The 22,216-nt window shown below is 43.1% G+C and overlaps 1 protein-coding gene across 1 annotated transcript in view; it reads left to right on the top strand.

The window, feature by feature from the left end:
• Positions 1-231: 231 nt before the first annotated feature.
• KIF13A (kinesin family member 13A) overlaps positions 232-22,216 on the top strand; it is a 216,568-nt gene continuing 194,583 nt past the window's right edge. Inside the window, 2 exon segments of the mRNA XM_060023590.1 lie at positions 232-455; positions 723-813. Of these exon segments, the coding sequence (XP_059879573.1) occupies positions 401-455; positions 723-813 (146 nt within the window). The 5' untranslated portion in view covers positions 232-400.

Raw genomic sequence — 22,216 nt, 5'->3', positions numbered from 1 at the left:
CGCGGGGGCGCGGGCGCGGCGAGGCGCGGAAGATGGCGGCGCGGCCGGGCCCGGGGCGGCCGCGAGGGGCCGCGGCGCTCTGCGGTCGGCTGGGCCGGCGCGGCTAGAGCGGCGCCTGGGCCCGGGCGGCGCGGCCTCCTCCCCGCCCGCCGCCGCCGCCGCCGCCGCCGCCGCCGCCGCCGCCGCGCCCCGCCCCGCGCGCCCGCCCGCGCGCCCGCCCCTCCCCGGGCCGCGGCCGTGCCCCGCGTCGCGCTCCCCCGGGATGGCCCGCGCGCCTCGGCGCTGCCTTACGGAGCATACGGCGGAGCAGCGGCGGCGGCCGCGCTCGGGGGGCGCGCGGCTGCGGCGGCGGCGGCGCCGCGCGTGAGGGGCCGCCTGGGGCCGAGCGGGCGCCGCCAACATGTCGGATACCAAGGTAAAAGTTGCCGTCCGGGTCCGGCCCCTGAACCGACGAGGTGAGGAGCTTTCCGCTCGTTTTCGTTTGTGGTCGGGATGAGGGCGGGGGCAACTTTGGAAACTGCGGGGCCGCGGGGCTGGACCGGCGGGAGCGGAGCCGGAGCGCCGGGGCGGAGGCGGCGCCCGCACCGGCCGCGGGGACCCGGTGCGCCGGCTCCCGGCTCCGGGCTCGGCCGCCTCCCGGGGGAGTCCCGCGCGGCGCGCAGAGGCGGGCTGCGGGCACGGATGCTCGGCTTGGCAACGTTCGTTTTCCCTTTTGCTTTCAGAACTGGAACTGAACACCAAGTGCGTGGTGGAGATGGAAGGGAATCAAACGGTCCTGCACCCTCCTCCTTCTAACACCAAACAGGGAGAAAGGTAAAGCGGGTGCCGAGAGGGCGGGCAGGAGGGTGCAGCCCCGCTGCCTCCTGCAAGTTTGAGCCAGGAAAATGGGAGTGCTCTTGCCTATTGTTAGGAGGACGGCTTCAAGTTTGTCGCACGCTCCTGTCTGAAGCTGTTGCAAGTCCAAGTTCCTCTCTCTCCTCCCTCTGCCCCCCTCCCCCTTGTCCCCTCCCATCTAGAGCGGCATCAAGGCAGGGCACCCCGGCCTGAACCAGGACCAGTCCGCTGTGTCCCCGGCCGGCTTCGAGGGCGCCGGATGGGACCCTAGAGATGATTAGTCCAATAGCCACATTTTACAGATGAGAAAACTGAGGCCTGAGGCGAGCAAGTGACCACCCCAAGGCCTAGTTCGTGGAACCCAGTGCCCCTGGTTCTTTCCACCACTGTACTGTTTGCTTTACTTGGCAGAATTGTTAAGGAACTTTGTGTGTGAAATGGGGGGTGGGAGGGAACACCTCCGCACAATAAAGCAGAACAGTTTTGTACGATGCAGGCTCAGGCCTGGACCATTTAAGATCTATTTTTTTGTTGGTGCTGAGTTGAGATAATGCCTGAATGTAATGCGCGAATTTCGATTTTCAAGGAAACAAAAGTAGTGCCTGGAGCTGTGTAGACACTGGGGGGATGTTTAAAAGGGGCTGCATTTACTAGATGGCAACATTTGCATTTGAAAAGTGGTAACTGTTGGATCCTTATTAATTCTGCTCTATTCCACGCAACAGTATGGGAAAATGCCCTAAAATAATTTGAATATTTGGCATTTTTTTGGTAAGCCCCTGAGAAGAAAACGGTTGGAATTCATTCAGTATAGCAATACAGTAGCTTGTAAAAATAGGAAAGAGAAATCAGGGAGATCTGACAAAATTAATTCCTCTCTGATGAGAGTTTGTGTTTCTAAAAGTCACCTGTTGATTGATGTGTTACAATTTAGTGATTTTTTTGTTGTTGTTCTTCAGAGATTTTTTTCACTAAAGAGAGACTCTGAAGTAGGGTTTGTTACTTTATCGCTAAAGGAAGCAACTGCCTTCATTCTATAATCATGCGGTGTTCAGGCATAGTTTTACTAAATTTGGGGGGGAGAAATTATCAGGAGGTAAGTTTGGGGATTCTTTGCTTTTTGTGCTGAGGCTAGAAATTTTTATCCAATGTGCAAACATTCTGCTTCCTGTAGCAGATTGTTATGGCTATTGTAAATAGCTGAGTTGTATTTAAAATATGTTAAATACTTTTCAGTAATGGATGTATCCTTGAATAATACTTTTAGATACATTTTAGAGATTTATAGGATTTTAGATACATTTATAGCAATGTAGTTGTGTATTTCTTAGTGATAGTAAGTAAACTCATTGAGTAAATTAAGATATTTACAGATTAAATTAGTCACCCACATCACCAACATTTCCCAACCCCCCCCCCCCAACCTGAATATTGTTTGAGAAAAAAATTCTGCTGGGTCAGAGTCTTCAAAGCTGTCTAGGAAACAGGTAGAATGTTAACTCCTTTTATGTAGCTGTGGCTTCTGTTTCCCTTGCTGGTTTGACACCTGCTCCTTGTCACTCTTAACCATCAGGAGTGTTACTGTTAGCTACTATTTAATGAAATGAAGCTTTGTCATTTGTGGGCAGACACAGATTTAGTGTTGTGGAATTTGAATAGAAATTACAACTGTAGATGGTTGGAACTGCTAAATAATCAATTGATCATTTTTAGGGCCACCACTGCGGTTACTAATCAGCATCTTTTAAGTAATGATTTGAAGGGTGACTTTGGGATTTATCCATCTGCTTGCTTCTTGGAATAGCCCCTTATCTGGAACTATAAGAATAGCACTGAAACATGGGTGTTCTCTTGTTCTGACCTCCTGACAGATATGATTCTTTGAGTGGTGGATGGGCCCTTTCTGTGGGATTCTGCCTGGGTACCTGTCATTCAGTTTACAGACACACTGGGAGGAGTGAACACAGCAGTGCTGCTTGCAGGTTAGGATTACTGTCTTTGCAAGGAGGGAGACACCAAATGCATTTTGATTTTCATTAGGCAGCTTGGTTTTATGTTTCTCCAGTGGGTCTTCCCTTAAAGCAACAGTGCACTTAAAAATAGAAACAGTTCCTCCCTTGGGTTCTGGGTTGATTAATTGCAACAACGCTTCATGTTATGTTTGCAATTCATTTCTATCATTTGTTTTGGATAGAGCTCAGAGCAAGGCAAGACTATTATTTTTCTTACCTAGAAGTCCAAGGTTTGAAGTGTAAGAAGTTTTAAATTAATATTGGCAAACCTGTGTCAAATTGAAAATCACTTTTTTTTTCTGAATATTGCAAGAAATTACTAATGTATTAACCATGGTTGGAATTTTAAGTTACTGGGTGAAAGCTTCCACTCCTACCAGTAAAAACAAACAAGAGTGCATTGGTTTCCAGGAAAAGAAACAGATAGGCTTAGCTTTCATGATTTTCCCCCTTTATGGAATCAAAGCCAAAACTACATGTTAAGGACTAAAAGATCACAGGTCTTCTGAGGTTAAAGATGTTTGTTTTGGTTCTGAAATTCTAAGATTATAATACACCACAGAGGTCCAGGTTAATAGTTGATGTGTTTATCAATCACCATTCTGAAACATTAAGACATATATGAATGTATTTCTTAAAATACCATTGCATTACCATGCAGGAGACATTTATGAAGTTCAGATCATGCTGGTACCATGCTTAGCTCAGGGGATCCAAAGATCACTACGGACCCATTGCCTGTGCCAGAGACTCACCTTTGAGAGACGTGGGACAATAGGGGAAAAAATAATTAAAATATAATGTGGTAGATTATGTAGATTACACTTTTCCCGCTATATATACCGTATCATTTGGAAATTACCTGTTTGCTCTTCTGTCTCCTCTCCTCTCCTTGAGGCTTTGAGATCCGGGAAGGCAGGTACCTTGTCCTACTGACTTTTGTGTCCCGTGTTTCCAAACAGCATCTGGCACATAGCAGGCCCTCAGCAAATGTCTGCAGTGTGATGGTTTGCAGTGTGATGGGTGTGCTGAGGAGGGGCTGTGGATGTGACCCGGGGTCCTGGCATCCTGCAAAGACAGGTGGCATTTGTGCCTGTCACGTGGGTGCTAAGAGTACAGGTTCACTTTTTCAAGATCGGGAGAAAGTCTTTTGTCAAAGTGAAAGCACACCTGCCTCAAATTACTTATGGGTGATTGTGTGTGCGTGCGTGCAGGATGTGGCATAGGGTGCGGAAGCCAGGCAATTCATGAAGGGAGAACGGAATGAGAACCCCTAATTTGCCAAAATAGGTAATAGTGTTTTTTTTTTGCGGTACGCGGCCCTCTCACTGTCGTGGCCTCTCCCGTTACGGAGCACAGGCTCCGGACGCGCAGGCTCAGCGGCCATGGCTTACGGGCCCAGCCGCTCCGCGGCATGCGGGATCTTCCCGGCCCGGGGCACGAACCCGCGTCACCTGCATTGGCAGGCGGACTCTCAACCGCTGTGCCACCAGGGAAGCCCGGTAATAGTTTTAAAATCAAAGTAGAAGCAGATGTACAGTGCAAAGCCTTCCTCTCACCCTGGTTGTCATCCCTACTCTTCCCATCCCCTCACCTGTCCAAAAAGTAACCACAGTCATTAACTTCTCATGCATATTTTCAAATACACACACATTTTATATATATATATATTTCCACAAATATCTTTTCTATAATTAAATACCAGTATATTGACTCCTTCATATTTTTTTATTTTTTAATATCCTGTATGGGTGGTAGTAGTGGTTTTAAAAATATACATACCCATGTGTATATGAATCTGATCTTTATAACTTTTAAGAAGTGACGCTTTATTATGAGAGTATAATGGAACTTGCTTTCTGCAGACGTGTTTGTTCTTATTTTAAATCATTTTAAAGTAAGTGAATTGTAGGGTAAGCATCCAAAGCAATGTGCATATGTCAGTATAACCTAGCTAAGTTAAAAGAAAAATTGGACTAAATTTAGGGTTTTAGTAAAAGAGCATCAAAGTTTTAACTTGCCCAATTTTTCCATACTGCAAGGTGGGTAATGTAGCTTTTAAAGTATATGAGGGTGGGTCGGTGGAAGAAAACTACATCTTGGTCGATTGCATCTATACTTTCTAGTTTATGCATTATATGTTGCAAGTTTTTGATCGTTTCTTCCACCAGGCTGGCTTCCACTGCTATTCCAAAGTTGTCTAGGATGGTTCCTTCTGCTCGAGTATATCCGTAGACTGGAAATTTAAAAATTAGTTAAAATCATATAAAATGAAAAAGATCCATCACCTAAGAAGCAGTAATATTCCACATTATCTGATTGACTTTGAGTTTTATTGTGTTTTCTGTGTTGTTACTCTTCTCTCTGGTTCAAATATTACAAAGTTGATTGTAAGAAAGCAGAGTATTTAGATTTCAGTAATATAGGAGTGAGCATTCTTCATGCATGTTATCAGTGGCATTTTAAAGAGTGTCACAATGGAATATTTTCATTAGCTGTCAACGTTTTCCATTTCTTTGCTTTACAATAAAGATAGATTGTCATCTCTCACTTTAAAAGACAGGACTAAAAGTAATTACAATGCTGTATAGATAGTAATTTTAAAATTATTTTGTTCACAGTTAAACATACATTTTACATTATGCACTGTTGTGTGTACGTATATGAAGGTTCATGAAAAAATTTACTATGTGCAATGTCTCTGTTATTTTCTACCACCTTTTCTTTTATAAAGGGAACTTTATTTTTATTTATTTATTTTTGGCTGCGTTGGGTCTTCGTTGCTGCGTGGGCTTTCTCTAGTTGTGGCGAGCAGGGGCTACTCTTCATTGCGCCGTATGGGCTTCTCATTGCGGTGGCTTTTCTCATTGTGGAGCACTGGCTCGTGGCGCGCAGTCTTCAGTAGTTGTGGCTCGAGGGCTCTAGAGCGCAGGCTCAGTAGTTGTGGCACACGGGCTTAGTTGCTCCACGGCATGGGGGATCTTCCTGGACCATGGCTTGAACCTGTGTCCCCTGCATTGGCAGGCGAATTCTTAACCACTACGCCACCAGGGAAGCCCTACGTGGTTTTGTTTTAATTCATTTTAGAAATGATGGTTGTGACTTACAGAATTAATTTCACAACCCGCTAAATGGTCACAAGTTTATAATTTGAAAAATACAAGTTTAATGGTTAAGAGGTTGGGTTCTGCATACATATATTTGTATATATATTTTAAAATCAGTGTAATAGTTTGAAGTGTGAAGTAGTTTTATAATTTATAAAGGCTATGGTTTAAAAAGAAGAATCCTCTTCATTTTTAGTCCCAGAGGCAGCCACATATAGTGATTTTAGCTTATTCTTTTGGGATTTCCCTCCATATTTCTGAGTAACATGCTGGTAGTGCTAGTTTTTAATTCGTTCTCTCTGTTTCCTTTCTGTGCCTTATTCTCACCCCATCCCCGAATTCTCCCCATCCCCCGTTTTCCCAATATAGTTATATAATGTATCAGTATTTAGTGCTTCCATTATTTAAATGACTGTATAGAACATTATTTACAGTTGAGCCATGTCTCTTCCATGATTTCTCCTATCATACAACACTTTTTGTTTTTCCTGGAGTTAATAAATGTTTTAATTTTTTTCCTTTCTCTCTAATTTGCTTCTTTTTTATGTACTTACCCTTAATTCAACTTTTAAATTATCTCTCCCTTGCCCACATCTCCTTTCAAGACATTTGGATATTATCAAGTGCTCTCTTGATTTCATCTTCTTAGAGACATTTCTCCTTGATCCTTCTAACATGTTCCTTTATGAACTGGTAACCTTCTCTGCCTGATGTAGCTGTCATCCTGGGGTTCCTGTCACACCATTCTGAGAATTCCTTTTATTTCTCTTCTGTGTGGAATCTGTTTTTCTGTTTCCTTTTTCTTTCTTGGTTTACTGTCTCAATTTTGTAGAGCATATCCTTTGGTAGCTTCCTGAGAAAAAATGTTTGGGAAGTAAGGGGTTTTAAAACCATGAAAATATCTTCATTCCACCCACTTACCTCGTTAATAGTTTGGATGGGTATCAAATTCTATTTTGAAGATATTGTTGCTTTAATGTCTTCTAGCTTCCAGTGTTTCTCTTGAGAAGTCCAAAGCTATTTGGATTTCTAATCCTTTAGACGTGACCTAGATTTTCCCTTTCTGGAATCCTATAGAATATTTTCTTCCCCATTTTTGTGAAATCACAATGGTGGGCCTTTTGGACCTGGAAACTTGCATCCTTCAGTTCTGAAAAAAAATTATTGAATTAATTCATTAGCAAACACTTTTTTAAATTTACTCAGTTCTTTTCTGGAACACTTATTTGGACATGGGGTTTCCTGAACTGGTCCTCTAATTACTTTATTTTTCCTTTCTACTTTTTTTTTTTTTTTTTTTTGGTGGTACGCGGGCCTCTCACTGCTGTTGCCTCTCCCGTTGCGGAGCACAGGCTCCGGATGCGCAGGCCCAGCTGCCATGGCTCACGGGCCCAGCCGCTCCGCGGCATGTGGGATCTTCCTGAACCGGGGCATGAACCCGTGTCCCCTGCATCGGCAGGCGGACCCTCAACCACTGCGTCACCAGGGAAGCCCTCCTTTCTACTTTTTATCTCTTGTTTTTATTCAACCTTCTGGGAGATTTCATCCACTTTATCTTTCAACCCTATGTTTAATTTTTATTATATTTTTCATTTCCAAGAACTCTTATAGTCTTTTTTTTTTGTTTGTTTTAAAAATAGCATCCTATGCTTGTTTTCTGGTTGTGGCATTTTCTGTGTCTTTCTGAGGACACTAATGATAGTTTCCTCCATATAGTCGGTCTTTTTTTTTTTTTTTTTAGTGCATAGTTTTGTTGGTGTTGGTGTCTGTCTTTTATGTTGAATCTCAAATGTATAGATTTTGGGCTTTCTCTAGGACAAGGACTATATATGATTTATCTTTGTGTTCTTAGGGCCTAGATTCAAGAATGCCCAGCACACAGAAAGCATTTTGTAAATTCTCTTTGTTGTTTTAAAAAAATGATTATTAATAAACGGTTCTGTCAACTCCCTTTTCTTTTTAGCTTCCAACAATAGAAATAAAAATGCTTTTCTTTTTCTTAAGAGCACGTGTAAATGCTAGAATTAAAGGTAGTAGCTGCCTTATACAACTCTTAGCTACCCACATTAATGAAGATAATCAGTGTAGTCAGTACAAAAGCTGGAAAAATAAGAAAAATCCTGTTTTTGTATCACTATTGCAAAAATTTTAGTTAGGAGATTTTTTTTTTGTCATCATTAATTTTAAAATATGTATGCTTGTTGGGCTGGGGAAATTTTTCAAAATGATACCAAACTGGCCAGTTTATCATCCTACCACTTGGCTGCTTCTGGCAAAATCTAGTTAGAGATAAGTGGATAACTTGGATTGTTTCCAATTTTCAATAAAATTACACATGCTGTGCACTCATATTTTAAAGAAATTTATAGGCCTTCCCTGGTGGCGCAGTGGTTAAGAATCCGCCTGCCAGTGTAGGGGACACAGGTTCAAGCCCTGGTCTGGGAAGATCCCACATGCTGTGGAACAACTAAGCCCGTGTGCCACAACCACTGAGCCTGTACTCTAGAGCCTGCGAGCCACAACTACTGAGCCCACGCACCACAGCTACTGAAGCCTGCACGCCTGGAGCCTGTGCTCCACAGCCAGAGAAGCCACCGCAGTGAGAAGCTCGTGCACTGCAGCAAAGAGTAGCCCCTGCTCACCGCAACTAGAGAAAGCCCGCATGTAGCAACGAAGACCCAACACAGACAAAAATAATTTTTAAAAAAAAGAACTTTATAAGAAAAAGTCTTTCACACATAGTAAGCTTTCTGAAGACATCAAGGTCTCTCAGTTATTCAACTACAGTTACCCTTTCTCAAATCTTCCCTGGAGCTATTTAGAGTTTAAAGGAGTTTGGAGAACATTACTGGCAAATGAAACGGAGAAACCAACAAGACATACAGAAACGCTCAGAAAGAGAACTTTGTACCTTCACAACATAGGAAATGAAGTTTACTAACAACACAGCTGTCAATAAAGGAAGTATGCTAAAATTCACATTAAAACAATCAAGAGTTGATTTATATGGGATTCAAGAGCTATCTTTTCAAAGATTACACAGTATTTCTGGGAATTTGGATTTGCAAATATAAGAAGAAAATATGAGAAATTCTTCCTTGGAAAATTAGTTTATTTGGCATTTTACCACCCAACAACTATGTGGAAACTAAATAAGCATGGGAAAAATGTCAAGTTTTCACATCTCTAAAATTTTATTGTAAAAATGAGTAATTCTTTTATTTGATTGTAAGATCTAAGGTTAAAAAAAGAAAAGTAGAGAGGAGAAATTCTTGGAGACTCTCAGAATTAGGTGGACAACCAGTCCAAGCCTCATCTTTTGCTTGAATGCAGTCTTGATTTCATTTTACTACGAGATGAACAATTCAGTGAATCATTGATGAAGCAGTAGAACTGTTTTACCAAATCATTCTTGAAATGAACTTTTCACGTCAAAGCGCAATTGTATCTTTTAAAAAGATTGCTTCCTTAGATACTCTAAAATGTTTTATAAGAAGCATGACAGAAATTTAAAAGGGGGGGTGGTGGCAGGGGGAAGGTGTCATTGTCTGGGCAAACCTAACAAATCCATTATTCTTATTTTTCCCCTTTCTTCATTTTGTCCTTGTCCATATAATATAAATATTTGTAATTACAATTTTGTGTTTTGCTTTTCTCGCATTTATATTTTGTCATGCAACATAGTTTTCATAATTATAATAATTGAGTAGTTGGTTGAGTTTCATAATTTTAAACCATATTTCTATATTTCTGGACCTGAAAGTTGTTCCTCTTAATGATTGTAAATAACTGAGAGCATCTTCGAGGAACTTTTTAAGAATCCTTTGCTAATTGTAAGGCATTTCTTCCCAAGCAAGCTTGCTACTACAAAAATACATCTTTGAAATTGCATGACAACATATATTGCATGACATAAATTGCATGACAACATACTCCCTTATATTATAGTGGAGTTAAAGTTGATAAATTTCAGATTTAAGTATGAGCTAGGTCATGGAAAAAATGATTTTGTGTGGACAGTAACAACCCAGGGGTTCTCACACTTAAGAGTGCGTCAGGGGACTTCCCTGGTGGTCCGGTGGTTAAGAATCTGTATTCCAATGAAGGGGATGCGGGTTCAATCCCTGGTCAGGGAACTAAGATCTCACATGGCATGGGGCAACTAAGCTCACATGCTGCAACTACTGAGCCCTCCTGCCACAACTACTGAGCCCGTGTGCCACAACTAGAGAAAAAGCCCGCATGCCACAATGAAGAGCCCACGTGCTGCAACTAAGATCCGATGCAGCCAAATAAATAAATGTCAAAAAAAGAAAAAAACAGTCCCACCCAAAAGGTTCTGATCCAGTAGCTTGGCTTGAGAATTTGCATTTCTAACCAGGTTCCCAGGTGATGCTGATGCTGTTAGCTCCGGACCAAGCTTCGAGAATCACTGCTTTAGACCAGGACTGTCCAATAGAATTTTCTGTGATGATGGAAATGTTCTACACATCTGCTGTCCTATATGGTAACCACTGGCCATGCATGATTACTGAGCACTTGAAATGTGGCTAGTGCAACCAAAGAACTGAATTTTAAATTTTATTTCATTTTCATTAGTTTAAATTTAACCTGCAGATGGCTACTGTATTGGACAGTAGGGGTCCTGACATGGTTCTAAACTTTGGTTGCACATTAGAATCACCTGGGGGACTTTAGAAATCGATGCCTGGGTCCTACCCCCAGCGTTTCTGGCTTAATTGGGCTGTAGTGGCACCTTAGGCATTGGGATTTTTAGCCGCTTTCCAGATGTCCCAGTTAGGATTGTTGTTTAACAAATCATCCCTAAAGTTAGTGGTCTGAAACCACCATTTTTTAATGCCCCTGGCCTCTGTGGGTCAGGAATTTGGACAAAGTAGATATGACTTGTCTCTGCTTCTCATTGTCTGGGGTCTCATCTTGAAGACTAGAAATCTGAGGGTGTAGTCATCGGAGGGCTTGACCGGGTTGGATGTCGGAGGTAGTTAACACACATGGTTGGTAGTTGATTCTCATGTGTAGTGAAGGTTGACAAACACTGATCTAGTTTAATAAAGCAGGTTTTAAAGCCCAGTTTCACAGCTTGTCCTTTGGTTTATTTTACCATCCTGATTGTGATCATGTATGCAAATTCTCATAACCATTAACGTTCTCAAAACTGAAGTCTGAAAGCCTCATAAAATCAGCCTAAATATTTACCTTATTAAGGCGACTTATGGAACTTTAATAGGGTCTTCGTATTATTATGAAAGTTAAGCCTCACAAATAAATTCTCTCCCATTTGAGAAAAGCCTCCTATTCTCTATCCAGGTGTATTTAATCAAAATACCTCTTCTTATTTGCTTTTACTTAAATTGTGGCAGAGGGGGAAGGAATTACCTCGATTATCTAGATGCAGGGTACTTGCCTATCCTTCAGCTGACTCCTCCACCTGACTTCTTGGGAAGCACAGGTTTCTCAGCTTTCTAATGGCCTGTGGACCACAATTCCCTGCTTCAGGCCTTGGAACTATGTGGCAGTCCCAACCTCAACTCCTGAACCATTGCAGAGCCCTAGGGACCCCATCTGTGTGGAGGCTCAGGACGGTGTGATGACTGGATGCTGCAGGGTTCTGCCACTAACGTGGTCTGTATCCTTGAGCTAGCCATGAACACTTCATCATCTGTCAAACTGCGGGCTAAACTACGTAACCGGTAAGGTTTTTTAAGCTCTAAAATTTAGATTTATCCCAACTATACTTACGTGTAGAGTTGAATCAAATAGAGTAATAGGTAACACTTACAGGGGCTGAAATGGGTTGGGTTGTAATTTACTTCTTGTCAGAGTGTGAGGAAAACCGGGGAGGAAGGGTCACTGTTCTTGGGAGGCTCTGTTTGCCTGCAGTAGCTGATGCGAGAATTGAAGGTGTCAAGTGAAGTAAGACAGCCACTAGCTCCAGATAGCTGAAGCCATTATCAGCTAGCGGGGGAGCCTGGGTTCCTTACAGACATTTCTACATGCCTCCTGTTTCAGCTAGGACAGCGGCTTTTATACGTGCCTACAGGGCACGTATAAATCTTCTGATTTGGTCCTTTCAATTAGTTTTTATCTTGTACAGTTGTGTTCTTTTGGGGAACCAGTGATTTTTAAGCTGGTCTTGCAGGCATACAGCTGTTTTATGTGATAAGTCTGTATGTATGGGGGTGGAGAAATGACATTTCCAGAGCTGTTAGCCTAAAACTTACTTGGGCAGTTTGTTTTGTTTCTGAGGGTTCTGTTATAACCTAACCAAAAGTGTGGTTAATTCCCAATATTTCTTATCTTCAACTGTGAGATGAATTCTGTTTAGTAAGAAAGAGAGAGAGAGAGAAAGAAAGGGGGAAAGAGAGAAAGGGGGAGAGAGTGAGAGTGTTTCCTTTAGGGTTTGTGTCCTCTTACCCATTCTTTTGAAAGCAGAGTGGAGTTATTGATTCTCTCTGACCCTTTAGAGTCTGGTCTGTAGGTGTGATGAGCTTTGGTACTGTTAGAAGAGGTGTGAGGAAAGCATCTGTGTGCCGTTGCCTTGAGGGAAGAAGTTCGGAGCCTTGTTTTTTTAAAAGACAGGGAACAGGAAGGAAGGCTTTGAGGAAAGGGAAGCTTTACCCTTTGTTGTTGGCTCTTTGTGTTGTCTAGAAGAGACACTCCCTAGATTGTACACCCACCATGAATGACCACAACTATTCATGTATCTCAAGCTGGGAGCCTCAGGGGAAAATCAGAAAGGGCAAAACCATGCTGAACTGCTCAGGCATTCTGTTGCAATATTGAGTGGATTTATCCCCAATTTTGGAAGGGTCATGCAGTAAACCCTCATGTAGTTTATTGAGCAGATTAATAAGCCTTTAAACTTACTTACACTTTGTAGTTTAATAAAAGAAGTCCTCAGAATTGATGCTTTGTGTGCCCACCTATCTATAATCCCAGCTCAGTAGAGGATGTGACAAGATGTAGAGCTGAACTTGTAACTGCTCTTTTTAAAATTGGATAACAAACTGTTAGCGTTTTTTGTTTTGTTTTGTCTTTTGCTCTCTATCTTTAATGACTTCTATTTAGATTGTTAATTAAAGTTTAGTATTCCCTGTACAAATTGTAACAGGGGATGGTTACATTATTGTGTTAAGAAAGAGCCTTAAAATTACTGTTTCCAGGGTAATGCTTTGAGTAAGGAGGAAGGAGTGTGGTAGGGGAAGCTTATCAAGATAATGGTGTTAAATTTGAGCAGCCTTATCCAGTTTTAAACATCTGCCTTTTTGATCTAGAGTTACTGTAACAAACAGGTAACATTAGCATGGTAATGTAACTAAGTTTGTTTTGTTTTGTTTTTGTTTTTGAAGCCTTTAAGTTTTGCTGGCTTTGATAGTTATCAATAGAATAGTATCCCCCCCCCCCCATGACAGCTTAGTGTGCGTTTTTGTGATGAATTATGCAGTGGAAATAATTTTTCCCAATTGTTTTTCTTTTAAATACTGAACAAAGAGTCTTCCTTATTTGTGTGTATAAATGAATTTTTCTGAATGGCAGTGTACATCTTTGCTTTTATAGTTTGATACATTGAAATAACCTCACCCATCTATTTAAAAGTTAGCCCAGATAAAGTTTAAATGTTCATAAGTATGTGAATTACTTTGGTTTTTTTTTTTTTTTGCGGTATGTGGGCCTCTCACTGTTGTGGCCTCTCCTGTTGCGGAGCACAGGCTCTGGACACGTAGGCTCAGCTGCCATGGCTCACGGGTCCAGCCGTCCCGCGGCATGTGGGATCTTCCCGGACCGGGGAATGAACCCATGTCCCCTGCATCGGCAGGCGGACTCTCAACCACTGCGCCACCAGGGAAGCCCTGAATTACTTTGTATTTGAGCCAGAGCTTTTACTCAATGAAAGGAAATCTTTTATTTGCCTTTTGTATGTTTCTGTGGCCATCCAGTTGGGTGTAAATATCTAGTAGTTTTGTAAAACACTATCAAGTATTGTGACAGAATGATGTAGTGGTCCAGAGCCACTCAGAGGACTTGGGAGACCAACTGCTTATATTTGAAACTGATTATGCAACTGACTAGCTGCAAAATGTCTGGCAAGTCCCTTAACCCTCTGTGCCTGTATTTCCTCATCAGTAAAATGGGAATAATAAAATTACAGACCCATAGCGGTTGTGAGGATTACCTGAAAAACTGGGTTCACCTCTTGGTGGGTGTCAGAGAGGGAGAAGGAGGACTTATTACTTGTAGCAAGTAAGGAAAACACCGGGATCTTTCTCAGAGCTGTGGCTCCCCAGCAGCAGAATTGGGGAAGTTTTAAGCTAAGGGTACCTGCATATTCATGAAGGGGCTTGAGCCCAGGAGAATTCAGCGCAGAATTGGGGCAAAGGTCAACAGATCCCAGGCTTTAGTTGATTGAAGTCACAAAAGGTCAACTTCATCATTCTGTCCTCCACCAGGGTGGGGACCTTATTTCCTACAGACTCAAAACTATGTATCAGATGACTGTGTGTAGCCCTTGAGGAGGAACTAGGGCTCTGTTTATCGCTGAACTGTGTTTCTTGACTGCTTTCTCTTTGTTCCTGCATCCCCTGGCTTCATTTAAGAGCATTAATTACTGAGACCTGTTCAAGGGCAAGCATTGTAGCCAGGCTTAGATCCCCAAATGGCTTAGGTCAAAATGGCTTCTCTTCTGTCAAGGAAGCCGTGCCTGGTTCACTTCCTCCAGGGACCCCCTACCCCATCTGTTTATAATAGCAGGGTACCTTGCACAGGGCACACATTAAGTGTTGACAATTTAATATTTTTATTAACACGGAACACTTAAAGCTTGTTGCCCTACGCTTTGCTTCTCATTCCAAGTTTAATGAATGAAGTTTTTTTTTTTAAACACCCAAGAAGAGCAGTTAAAGAAGGACGTCTCCAAATTTTTGCTTTTTATTGTTATGAATTTTCTGATTTAAATGTGGATACTTCATGCAGTATGTGGTGACACTTTGTGGTGTTAAATGAGACACTTGCCATGTCTCAGCTGACAGACCGCAGGAGCACTGCTCTTTGGAGATGGATGTGTTGAATTTTGTTGAAAGGGAAATTCCTTCTATGACAGGTGTTCACCAGTCTGGTCATTTGGCAGTCATTCATTTGGGCAAAGACTATATGCCCATAAATTGTATGTGAACACATTGGGAAGTGTAATTTTTTGACAAAATTTTGACATGTTTGTAAAAGTATGTTTGGGAAGAATGGGGGGCTGGCGATGGGAGGGTGCACCAAAGCCCTGGGACAAGATCTGAGGGGGAAAACCCGCAGTGCAAAGAGCTTGCCCTGGAATTTGACGCATTGCCAAACTATCTGAATAACAAGAGAGCCTGTTTGGAGACCTGCATAGGGATGGGACCGTAGCCCTAATTGTGCAACTTCAGCGCTGTCTTCCAGGTAGTGGGTGTCCATCCATTGATTCCTTAGACACAGTACGTTCTCAGTAAATGTCTGTTGTGTTGATTGTATTTCTGTTAATTGGATATATGGTTACTAGGCTGTAGTTAGTATAGGAGATTTGTAGATGGTCAGTACTACCTAGTCATAGACTGACTTCTGAGGAAATGAACATCTGGAGCTACCGAAACATTGTATTCAGTAATATTGGATTTCTGTGCTTTTTTTTTTTTTTTTTTTCCTGTCTGAGGAAACTGACTTTATTATCCCAGGTCCCCAGGCTGGTGACTCTTGTTTCCAATGTTTACCGTACTGGAGTCATGGACTCAGGGCCTTTCTAAAAACTCAAAATAGACATACAGTTTTTCTTGTATATCTGGTTCTCTGGCGCCCCTTAACTGAATATGCATTATCCCGAACTCTCCTATTTATTTATCTGTTTGTTGGTAATCTTCTGGGTTTTGGTAGTCTTTCACTGACACACTAAAATTTAGAAAATATATTTAGACTATTTCACAGCAATATTCGAGTTTCCTTTGAACTTACTAGTCATTTTCTTAAACATTTTTTGCAAAAAGATATACAAATATGGAAACCTAAATGCATGCAGATTTGTGGGGTTTTTTAATACGGGAGTGATGTACACCTTCTCAGAAATTTTGGTCAGATTATCCAATTTCCTGTGTGCAGAAATACACGAAAACTAAAGAGGAAGATAAAGAAAAATTTTGATGTACTAAATTCTTTGTACATTTACGTGGATGATCATCAAGTGTGCTTTGCTTTTCTCCTTTCTCCCTCTGCGTGTCAGACACCTCAGCCAACATTCCCAGCCTGTGGCTTTGTAAGTGGGGAAAATACAGGCGTGTTCCTCCCGTTTGCCTCCCCCTCTCTCTGCTGTGTCCTTTGATGTCTTCCAGGCTCTGAGAGTTTGGTGCTGCTGCCCTTGTTCCACCCCTGGAAGCAGAGAACTTGATGGGGCGGTGGGAGGAGGAAGAATTAAAGGAATTGAATTGACCTGGGCCCTGACCTTCCTGGCCCTCGTCAAAGCCGTCTCAGTGATCTGGAGTCAGCATTAGGCTGAGATTGGGGAGACAGGGTCAGACTACATGTGCCCCATTCCGTAGCTGGAATGTTTTAAAGTATCTGAGGTATGTATTAGGTATCTTCAATTTTCATTTGGGAAGATAAAGCCTTTTTTTACTTGATTAGTCAACCTTCATGGTTAAATGGCTGTTAATCGGCACGAATCAGAGCCTGTCAGAAAGTGTCATTCCAGGTGGGACACTGAATGCAGAGGAACATTTTTATTTCAGGATTCTGAGACAGGGGATCTAATGACAACATGAAAGTGAAGCGATTTCACATCAGTTACACGCTTACAGCAATTTGCCTGCTTCAGTTACTGGTGTGTGTGTGTGTGTGATTCTGATCAATTTCAATGCGGTCTTTGACTGAAAGTCTGGATCCTGGATAAGCCTGGCTCTGGGAACTCCTCCCTAAGCCTCTCATTTAGTGAATTCTTTCTAGGGATGTCACTGATAGGTCCTGGTAGGAGTGTTGAGCAGAAATAGGTTATAGCCGTTCAGAAGCCTTGAATCAGTTCCCCTGATCATTCTGGTGCCCTTCCTCCATCCATGTGGCCAAAACCTGTGGCCCTGAGTAAAGACAGAAATAAGTATTGCAGAAGGCCAGCTTGTTCACATGTGTTTGCCTACAGTGGGCTGCTGTGAACGTGCAAGCAGGTTGGTGGTCCTTGATCTGCTTTGGAGTTGGTTAAGTAGGAGTAATGTGGTATTTGTGGGGGCTACTGAAAACTCGTTAGGATTTGAATGTGTAGAAAACCAAGCCAAAGCTACCTCTTTCTGGCATCTCCTGCTTGAGATCACCAAGCCCCTGGGTAGAATGAGGTAATTTTAGAGTATCCTCACTTGTGATGTTTGCAGTGCAAATGCTTGCTAGCCGGAGCCCCGTGGTCCCGTTCTTGAAGCCACCCGCTGCCCTGCTCGTCCCACAGGTGCCCCATGTCATTAGGAAGTAGCGGGCTGCCCTTTTCTGAGCAAGGTGGAATTGAGAGAAGCTGTAGTTTAGGAACTGGTGTGCATTTCGGGGCCTATACACTGGGAAAAAACAATACCGTTCACGTTTCTAGTTTTCTGAAAAGCTGTCTTTCGCGAAAGCTCTTCAGTTGCTTGTGGCTTCTCGCTTGCAGTATGTGGCCCTTTAATAAAGACTTGTGCTTTGACAGCAGGGTATCACATCAGCGCACACAGCCACGTGGCACTGGTGTCCTGACTGTAAATATGTCCCTGTATGAAAATTGTCAGTGGGGGCAGAGGCCCTGGCCAGTATCTGGTGCCACCTGGTCTGGGGGCTGTTGCGTGGAGGCCAGCCAGGTGGGAACTGCCTAGTATCTCCTACACTCGCTCTGACGGGGGCGGCAGATAACAGGGCTCCTTGCTGTTTTGCACAGTTTAGTGAATGATCTTTGGGGTGTGTCAGTCTTCCGAACTTGAAGCACTTGTTTCTCATTTTGGCCAGGCTCTAGCCTTGACATTGGGCAGGACTTTCGGGAAGAAGCTTGGCATTTTATATTTTAATAAACTGTCCAGTCTTCTTTGTCTCTGTTGGTGGTTGGGGAGCTCTGTGGGTGGTGGAGAGGAGATAGAGCACATGTAGGCATCGTGTGGGTACCTTAGTCCAAGTGCTCTGACCACTTGCCACCTCCACCCCGAAGGTCAGCTGATCCCCTTGGAGGGTGGGCACATCTGGACAGGCCTGCTCTGAAGAGGCCGCCCGAGGCTTCTGGTTACATGGCTCAGGAACCCTAGCTCTGTGAAGAGCTATTCCAGGCTCCTGGTCCTTCTCCACTAGCTTCTAGAGTGTTTTACAGGTTTGAGGCGTGGCTTACTGTGAACATTTTGTTAGTGCATGTGTGCATGCTTGCGTACTTGCTTATTTGTTTATTTAGCTTATCTGCAAGCAGAATGATACTTGTAAAGTGCCTTGTGTTCGTTTACTGACAGTTCATTATAGCTCTGTGAGTTCTGTCATGGAGTGCTGAGTCAATGGTTCCAAATACTTGAGAGGAAGATAATAATAACCAACTTCATGGCCCTGGAGAATTTGTGCAAATGGCTTATTGCCCCTTCTAGATGTAAACTTAGGGCAGAACCCCTGGTTTTATTTATCTTCGGTTTCTTTGTTCCTTTCCCCCAGGAGCCAGCACATGCCTCGTACATAGTAGGCGCCTCCTAGATGTTTATGATTGGATACTGTGAAAGATATGGATGTGCATTTTACAAGAAGAGCTGTGCCTGGTCCATGAGTCTGTGGGTGGAGTGTTTTTATTTGATCCTCAGGCTGTGTCTGTCATGTCATTTGTGGTTTTGCCACTTCTAGTCTGGGCCCTATGAGACCTCTAATTTTTGCATTCTATTATTACAGAGTTATAGGCTCTGCACTGTTATGTGATCTGTCTGTTTGTCTTTGATAATGGCAGTACAAGTGTGGCCCTTGAGCCTTACAACTTTGACTACCACTGCCCGGGGCTGACAAGCAGAGGCCGTAGCTGCTTAGTATCACTTAAGTAAAGGTCGATCCAGCCAAGGGGTCACCCAGACTTTGACAAAGTTCACATTTTTAATGTCTGCTGCGTAACATATGTGGCAGCCTCAGCAGCAAGCTCTGTACAGGTAACTAGCAGAAGAGAATCCTGTCCTGGGCAAAGTCATGAGCTTAGGTATGTTTCACCCCCTGTAGTGCTAGAGCTTTTGTCTGCCCCAGAGGTGGTATGCGGTCCCAGACTTGGGTGGATCCTAGAGCAAGCTGACTTGGTTGGCACTGATGTGAGTCAATATGAGAAGAGAGGAGGTGCTATGGGGAGAGCCGGGTGGGGGCACAGAACTGAGAGGAAGGGAAGATGCTGGAGTGGTGGGGAGTTGCCCATGCATCTTCCTCCACCTTCATCTGGAGTCCGGTGCCTGTTACCCTGGGTCAGCTCCCTGGTTTTAGGGGCTGCTGGCCCACTTACTCTTTTTTTTTTTTTTTTTTGCGGTACGCGGGCCTCTCACTGTTGTGGCCTCTCCCGTTGAGGAGCACAGGCTCCGGACGCGCAGGCTCAGCGGCCATGGCTCACAGGCCCAGCCGCTCCGCGGCACGTGAGATCCTCCCAGACCGGGGCACGAACCCGTGTCCCCTGCATCGGCAGGCGGACTCCCAACCACTGCGCCACCAGGGAAGCCCAGGCCCACTTACTCTTCTTCCTCCTGGTGGGTGAGGGCACCTCTCATCCTCTGGTTCCTAGGCAATTGGGTTGATACGGCATCTTTTACTTGTTCTCGAGGCAGTGTTTTTGTTGTTGTTTTAATTCTGAAGCACACATACCAAATGGTGCTCCTAAGATTGTCACTCTCCCAGGGATTCTTTGAGGGTGGTGGGCAATTTGTAGCGTATTGTCCAAGAATGCACACTGGAGTGGGAGTCATGTGAGAATGGCACTCTATAGGGATAGCGTTGAATCTGTTTTTATTTATATTTTAAAGTAAACTATTACAGACTTTATTAAGACTATACAGCCGTTGCAGACTTTATTTAATAAGCACGCTATTGACAGGTTACTTTTGATACATCTCACAGTGATTGCCAAACATTCACTAGTAATAGTCCCATGGCTGAGCTTGTTGGGTCCAGAAATCGGAGCAGGAAGGCAGAAGGCTCAGTGGGGAGCCAGCTGAGAGCAGGGGAGACCCCTCGCTGCAGGTCTTACCAGGGGGAGGTGAAAGATACGGGACACTTTACTGGGAGTTGTTGCCAATAGTAGTTTGTATGGTAAGGTATTTCTTGACTCTGGAGAGAGCCAGGCATCCAGGCTCCTGGAACCTGCAGGCTTCTAGAAAAGCTTTGGAATTTGGGTAGTTTTCTCCGCTTTAGGCAAGTTCAGTTTTCCAATCCTTGAGCAACTGAGTGTGAGATGGACTCCTGCTGTCTTTCCTTCTTCACAGCACTTTTAAAATGACAAACTAACAAACAAAACAGTTCTACTTTTATTATTAGTATTTTTTAACCCAAGGGTCTGTGTGGCTGACCTTTTGGGAACTCAAGCTAACTTTTGCTTGCCTTAGGACTTCCAAATGCAGGAAAGCAAGAGGCATGTATCATTCTTTCTCTTTTTGAAATCTTAAATAACTTTTTAATATAATTTTGTTTCTAATTATAAAAATGATGCACATTCACTGTTAAACAACTTAGAAAATATAGGATATTAGAGAGATGTAAAATAAAATTTGCTCATCATCCTATTAATCTTTTGATGCAATTCCCTTTTTCTGTGCATGATATTTTCTACTGCTGAACGAAGAACTTATTTCTTAAGGTTATGGAAGCACAGCAATTGCATACTGCATCTAGGCTGTAACACTATCTAAACTTTTAGAATACTAACTTCAGCTCAGCATTAGTCCAAGTCAGAGTTCTCACGGACATTTTGTGTGTGTGTGTTGCTTCATCTTTTTAAAAATTAATTAATCAGTTTTATTTTTGGCTGCGTTGGGTCTTCGTTGCTGTGCGCGGGCTTTCTCTAGTTGCAGTGAGCAGGGGCTACTCTTCGTTGTGGTGCGTGGGCTTCTCATTGCGGTGGCTTCTCTTGTCGCCGAGCACGGGCTCTAGGTGCGCAGGCTTCAGTAGTTGTGGCACGCGGGCTCAGTAGTTGTGGTGCACGGGCTTAGTTGCCCTGCAGCATGTGGGATCTTCCCGGGCCAGGGCTCGAACCCGTGTCCCCTGCCTTGGCAGGCGGATCTTAACCACCGTGCCAACAGGGAAGCCCTGTTGCTTTATCTTTAATCTCTCTCTTCACCAAAGCTTTCCCCTCCTCAGACTACTTTTTCCTTGAGAAAGTGCTCAGCACCAAAGGGAATAGAATGTCTACTCAGCCAAGCATGGTCTGCGGAATATTTGGAATGTTCCCTCCCTCACTGGTGAGGCAGCCTTAGCGGCACTAGTTCTGGAATCCAGGCTCCCTGGGTGTAAGTCTCAGCACCGGTGCTTACTAGCTGGGTGATCCTGAGCAAGCTACTTAACCTCACCAAGCTATAATTTTCAGCTTGGTTTAAAATAGATAAAGCACTTAAAAATGATTTGTGGCACATGGAAAATATTAAGTGTTAGCTATTTTTATCAGTGCATTGTTTTTAATGCAGTAGTTGCATTGTTATTAATGCACTAGTAGGAACCATAAGACAGGGCTGATGCTGAAGTAGTTTGATGAATAATGACGATAAGAACAAAAATACTTTTAGATAATTTCTCAGTTATTTGATGGGAGGATGCAGTTGTTTAGGCCTGGTCTGTGTGGAAACAATCAAACATTGTACCGTATTTGGATTAGGTCTAGTTTTTATTCATACCCTCCATTTATGTAAATGCTCAAATTGTCACATCTTGACCAATAAGAATCTTCTTAATTGTGTTCTTTCAGCTGCTCTTCAGAACTTTTGAAAGTATTCTTGCTCACTGGCAAAACTATGTTCCAGAATCTTGAATACTTACTGTGTCAAGATATAAATCCATTTAGTGGAAAAGAACATTAGAGACAAAGTCCAGTTGGTGCACCAGGTTATATCTCGTATGTATTAAAGTTGCTATGTTAGGTCACTTTAGAGAGAGTTAAAAATATGCACATGTATAATTTTTATGAGTTGACATTGATAATTTTAATTTTAACCTTGCCTTTATCATACTACTTACCTATTTGAAAGTTTTTAACCCCACGGTTGTACTTCTTTTTAATTTGATGAGCTTGTGATTATTTCTTAATCT

Source organism: Delphinus delphis, chromosome 10 (assembly GCF_949987515.2).
Source record: "Delphinus delphis chromosome 10, mDelDel1.2, whole genome shotgun sequence".
In the NCBI taxonomy this organism is placed as follows: Eukaryota; Metazoa; Chordata; class Mammalia; order Artiodactyla; family Delphinidae; genus Delphinus; species Delphinus delphis.
The sequence above is the reverse complement of the archived record's forward strand: the minus strand, read 5'-3'. Positions and strand labels throughout refer to the sequence as shown.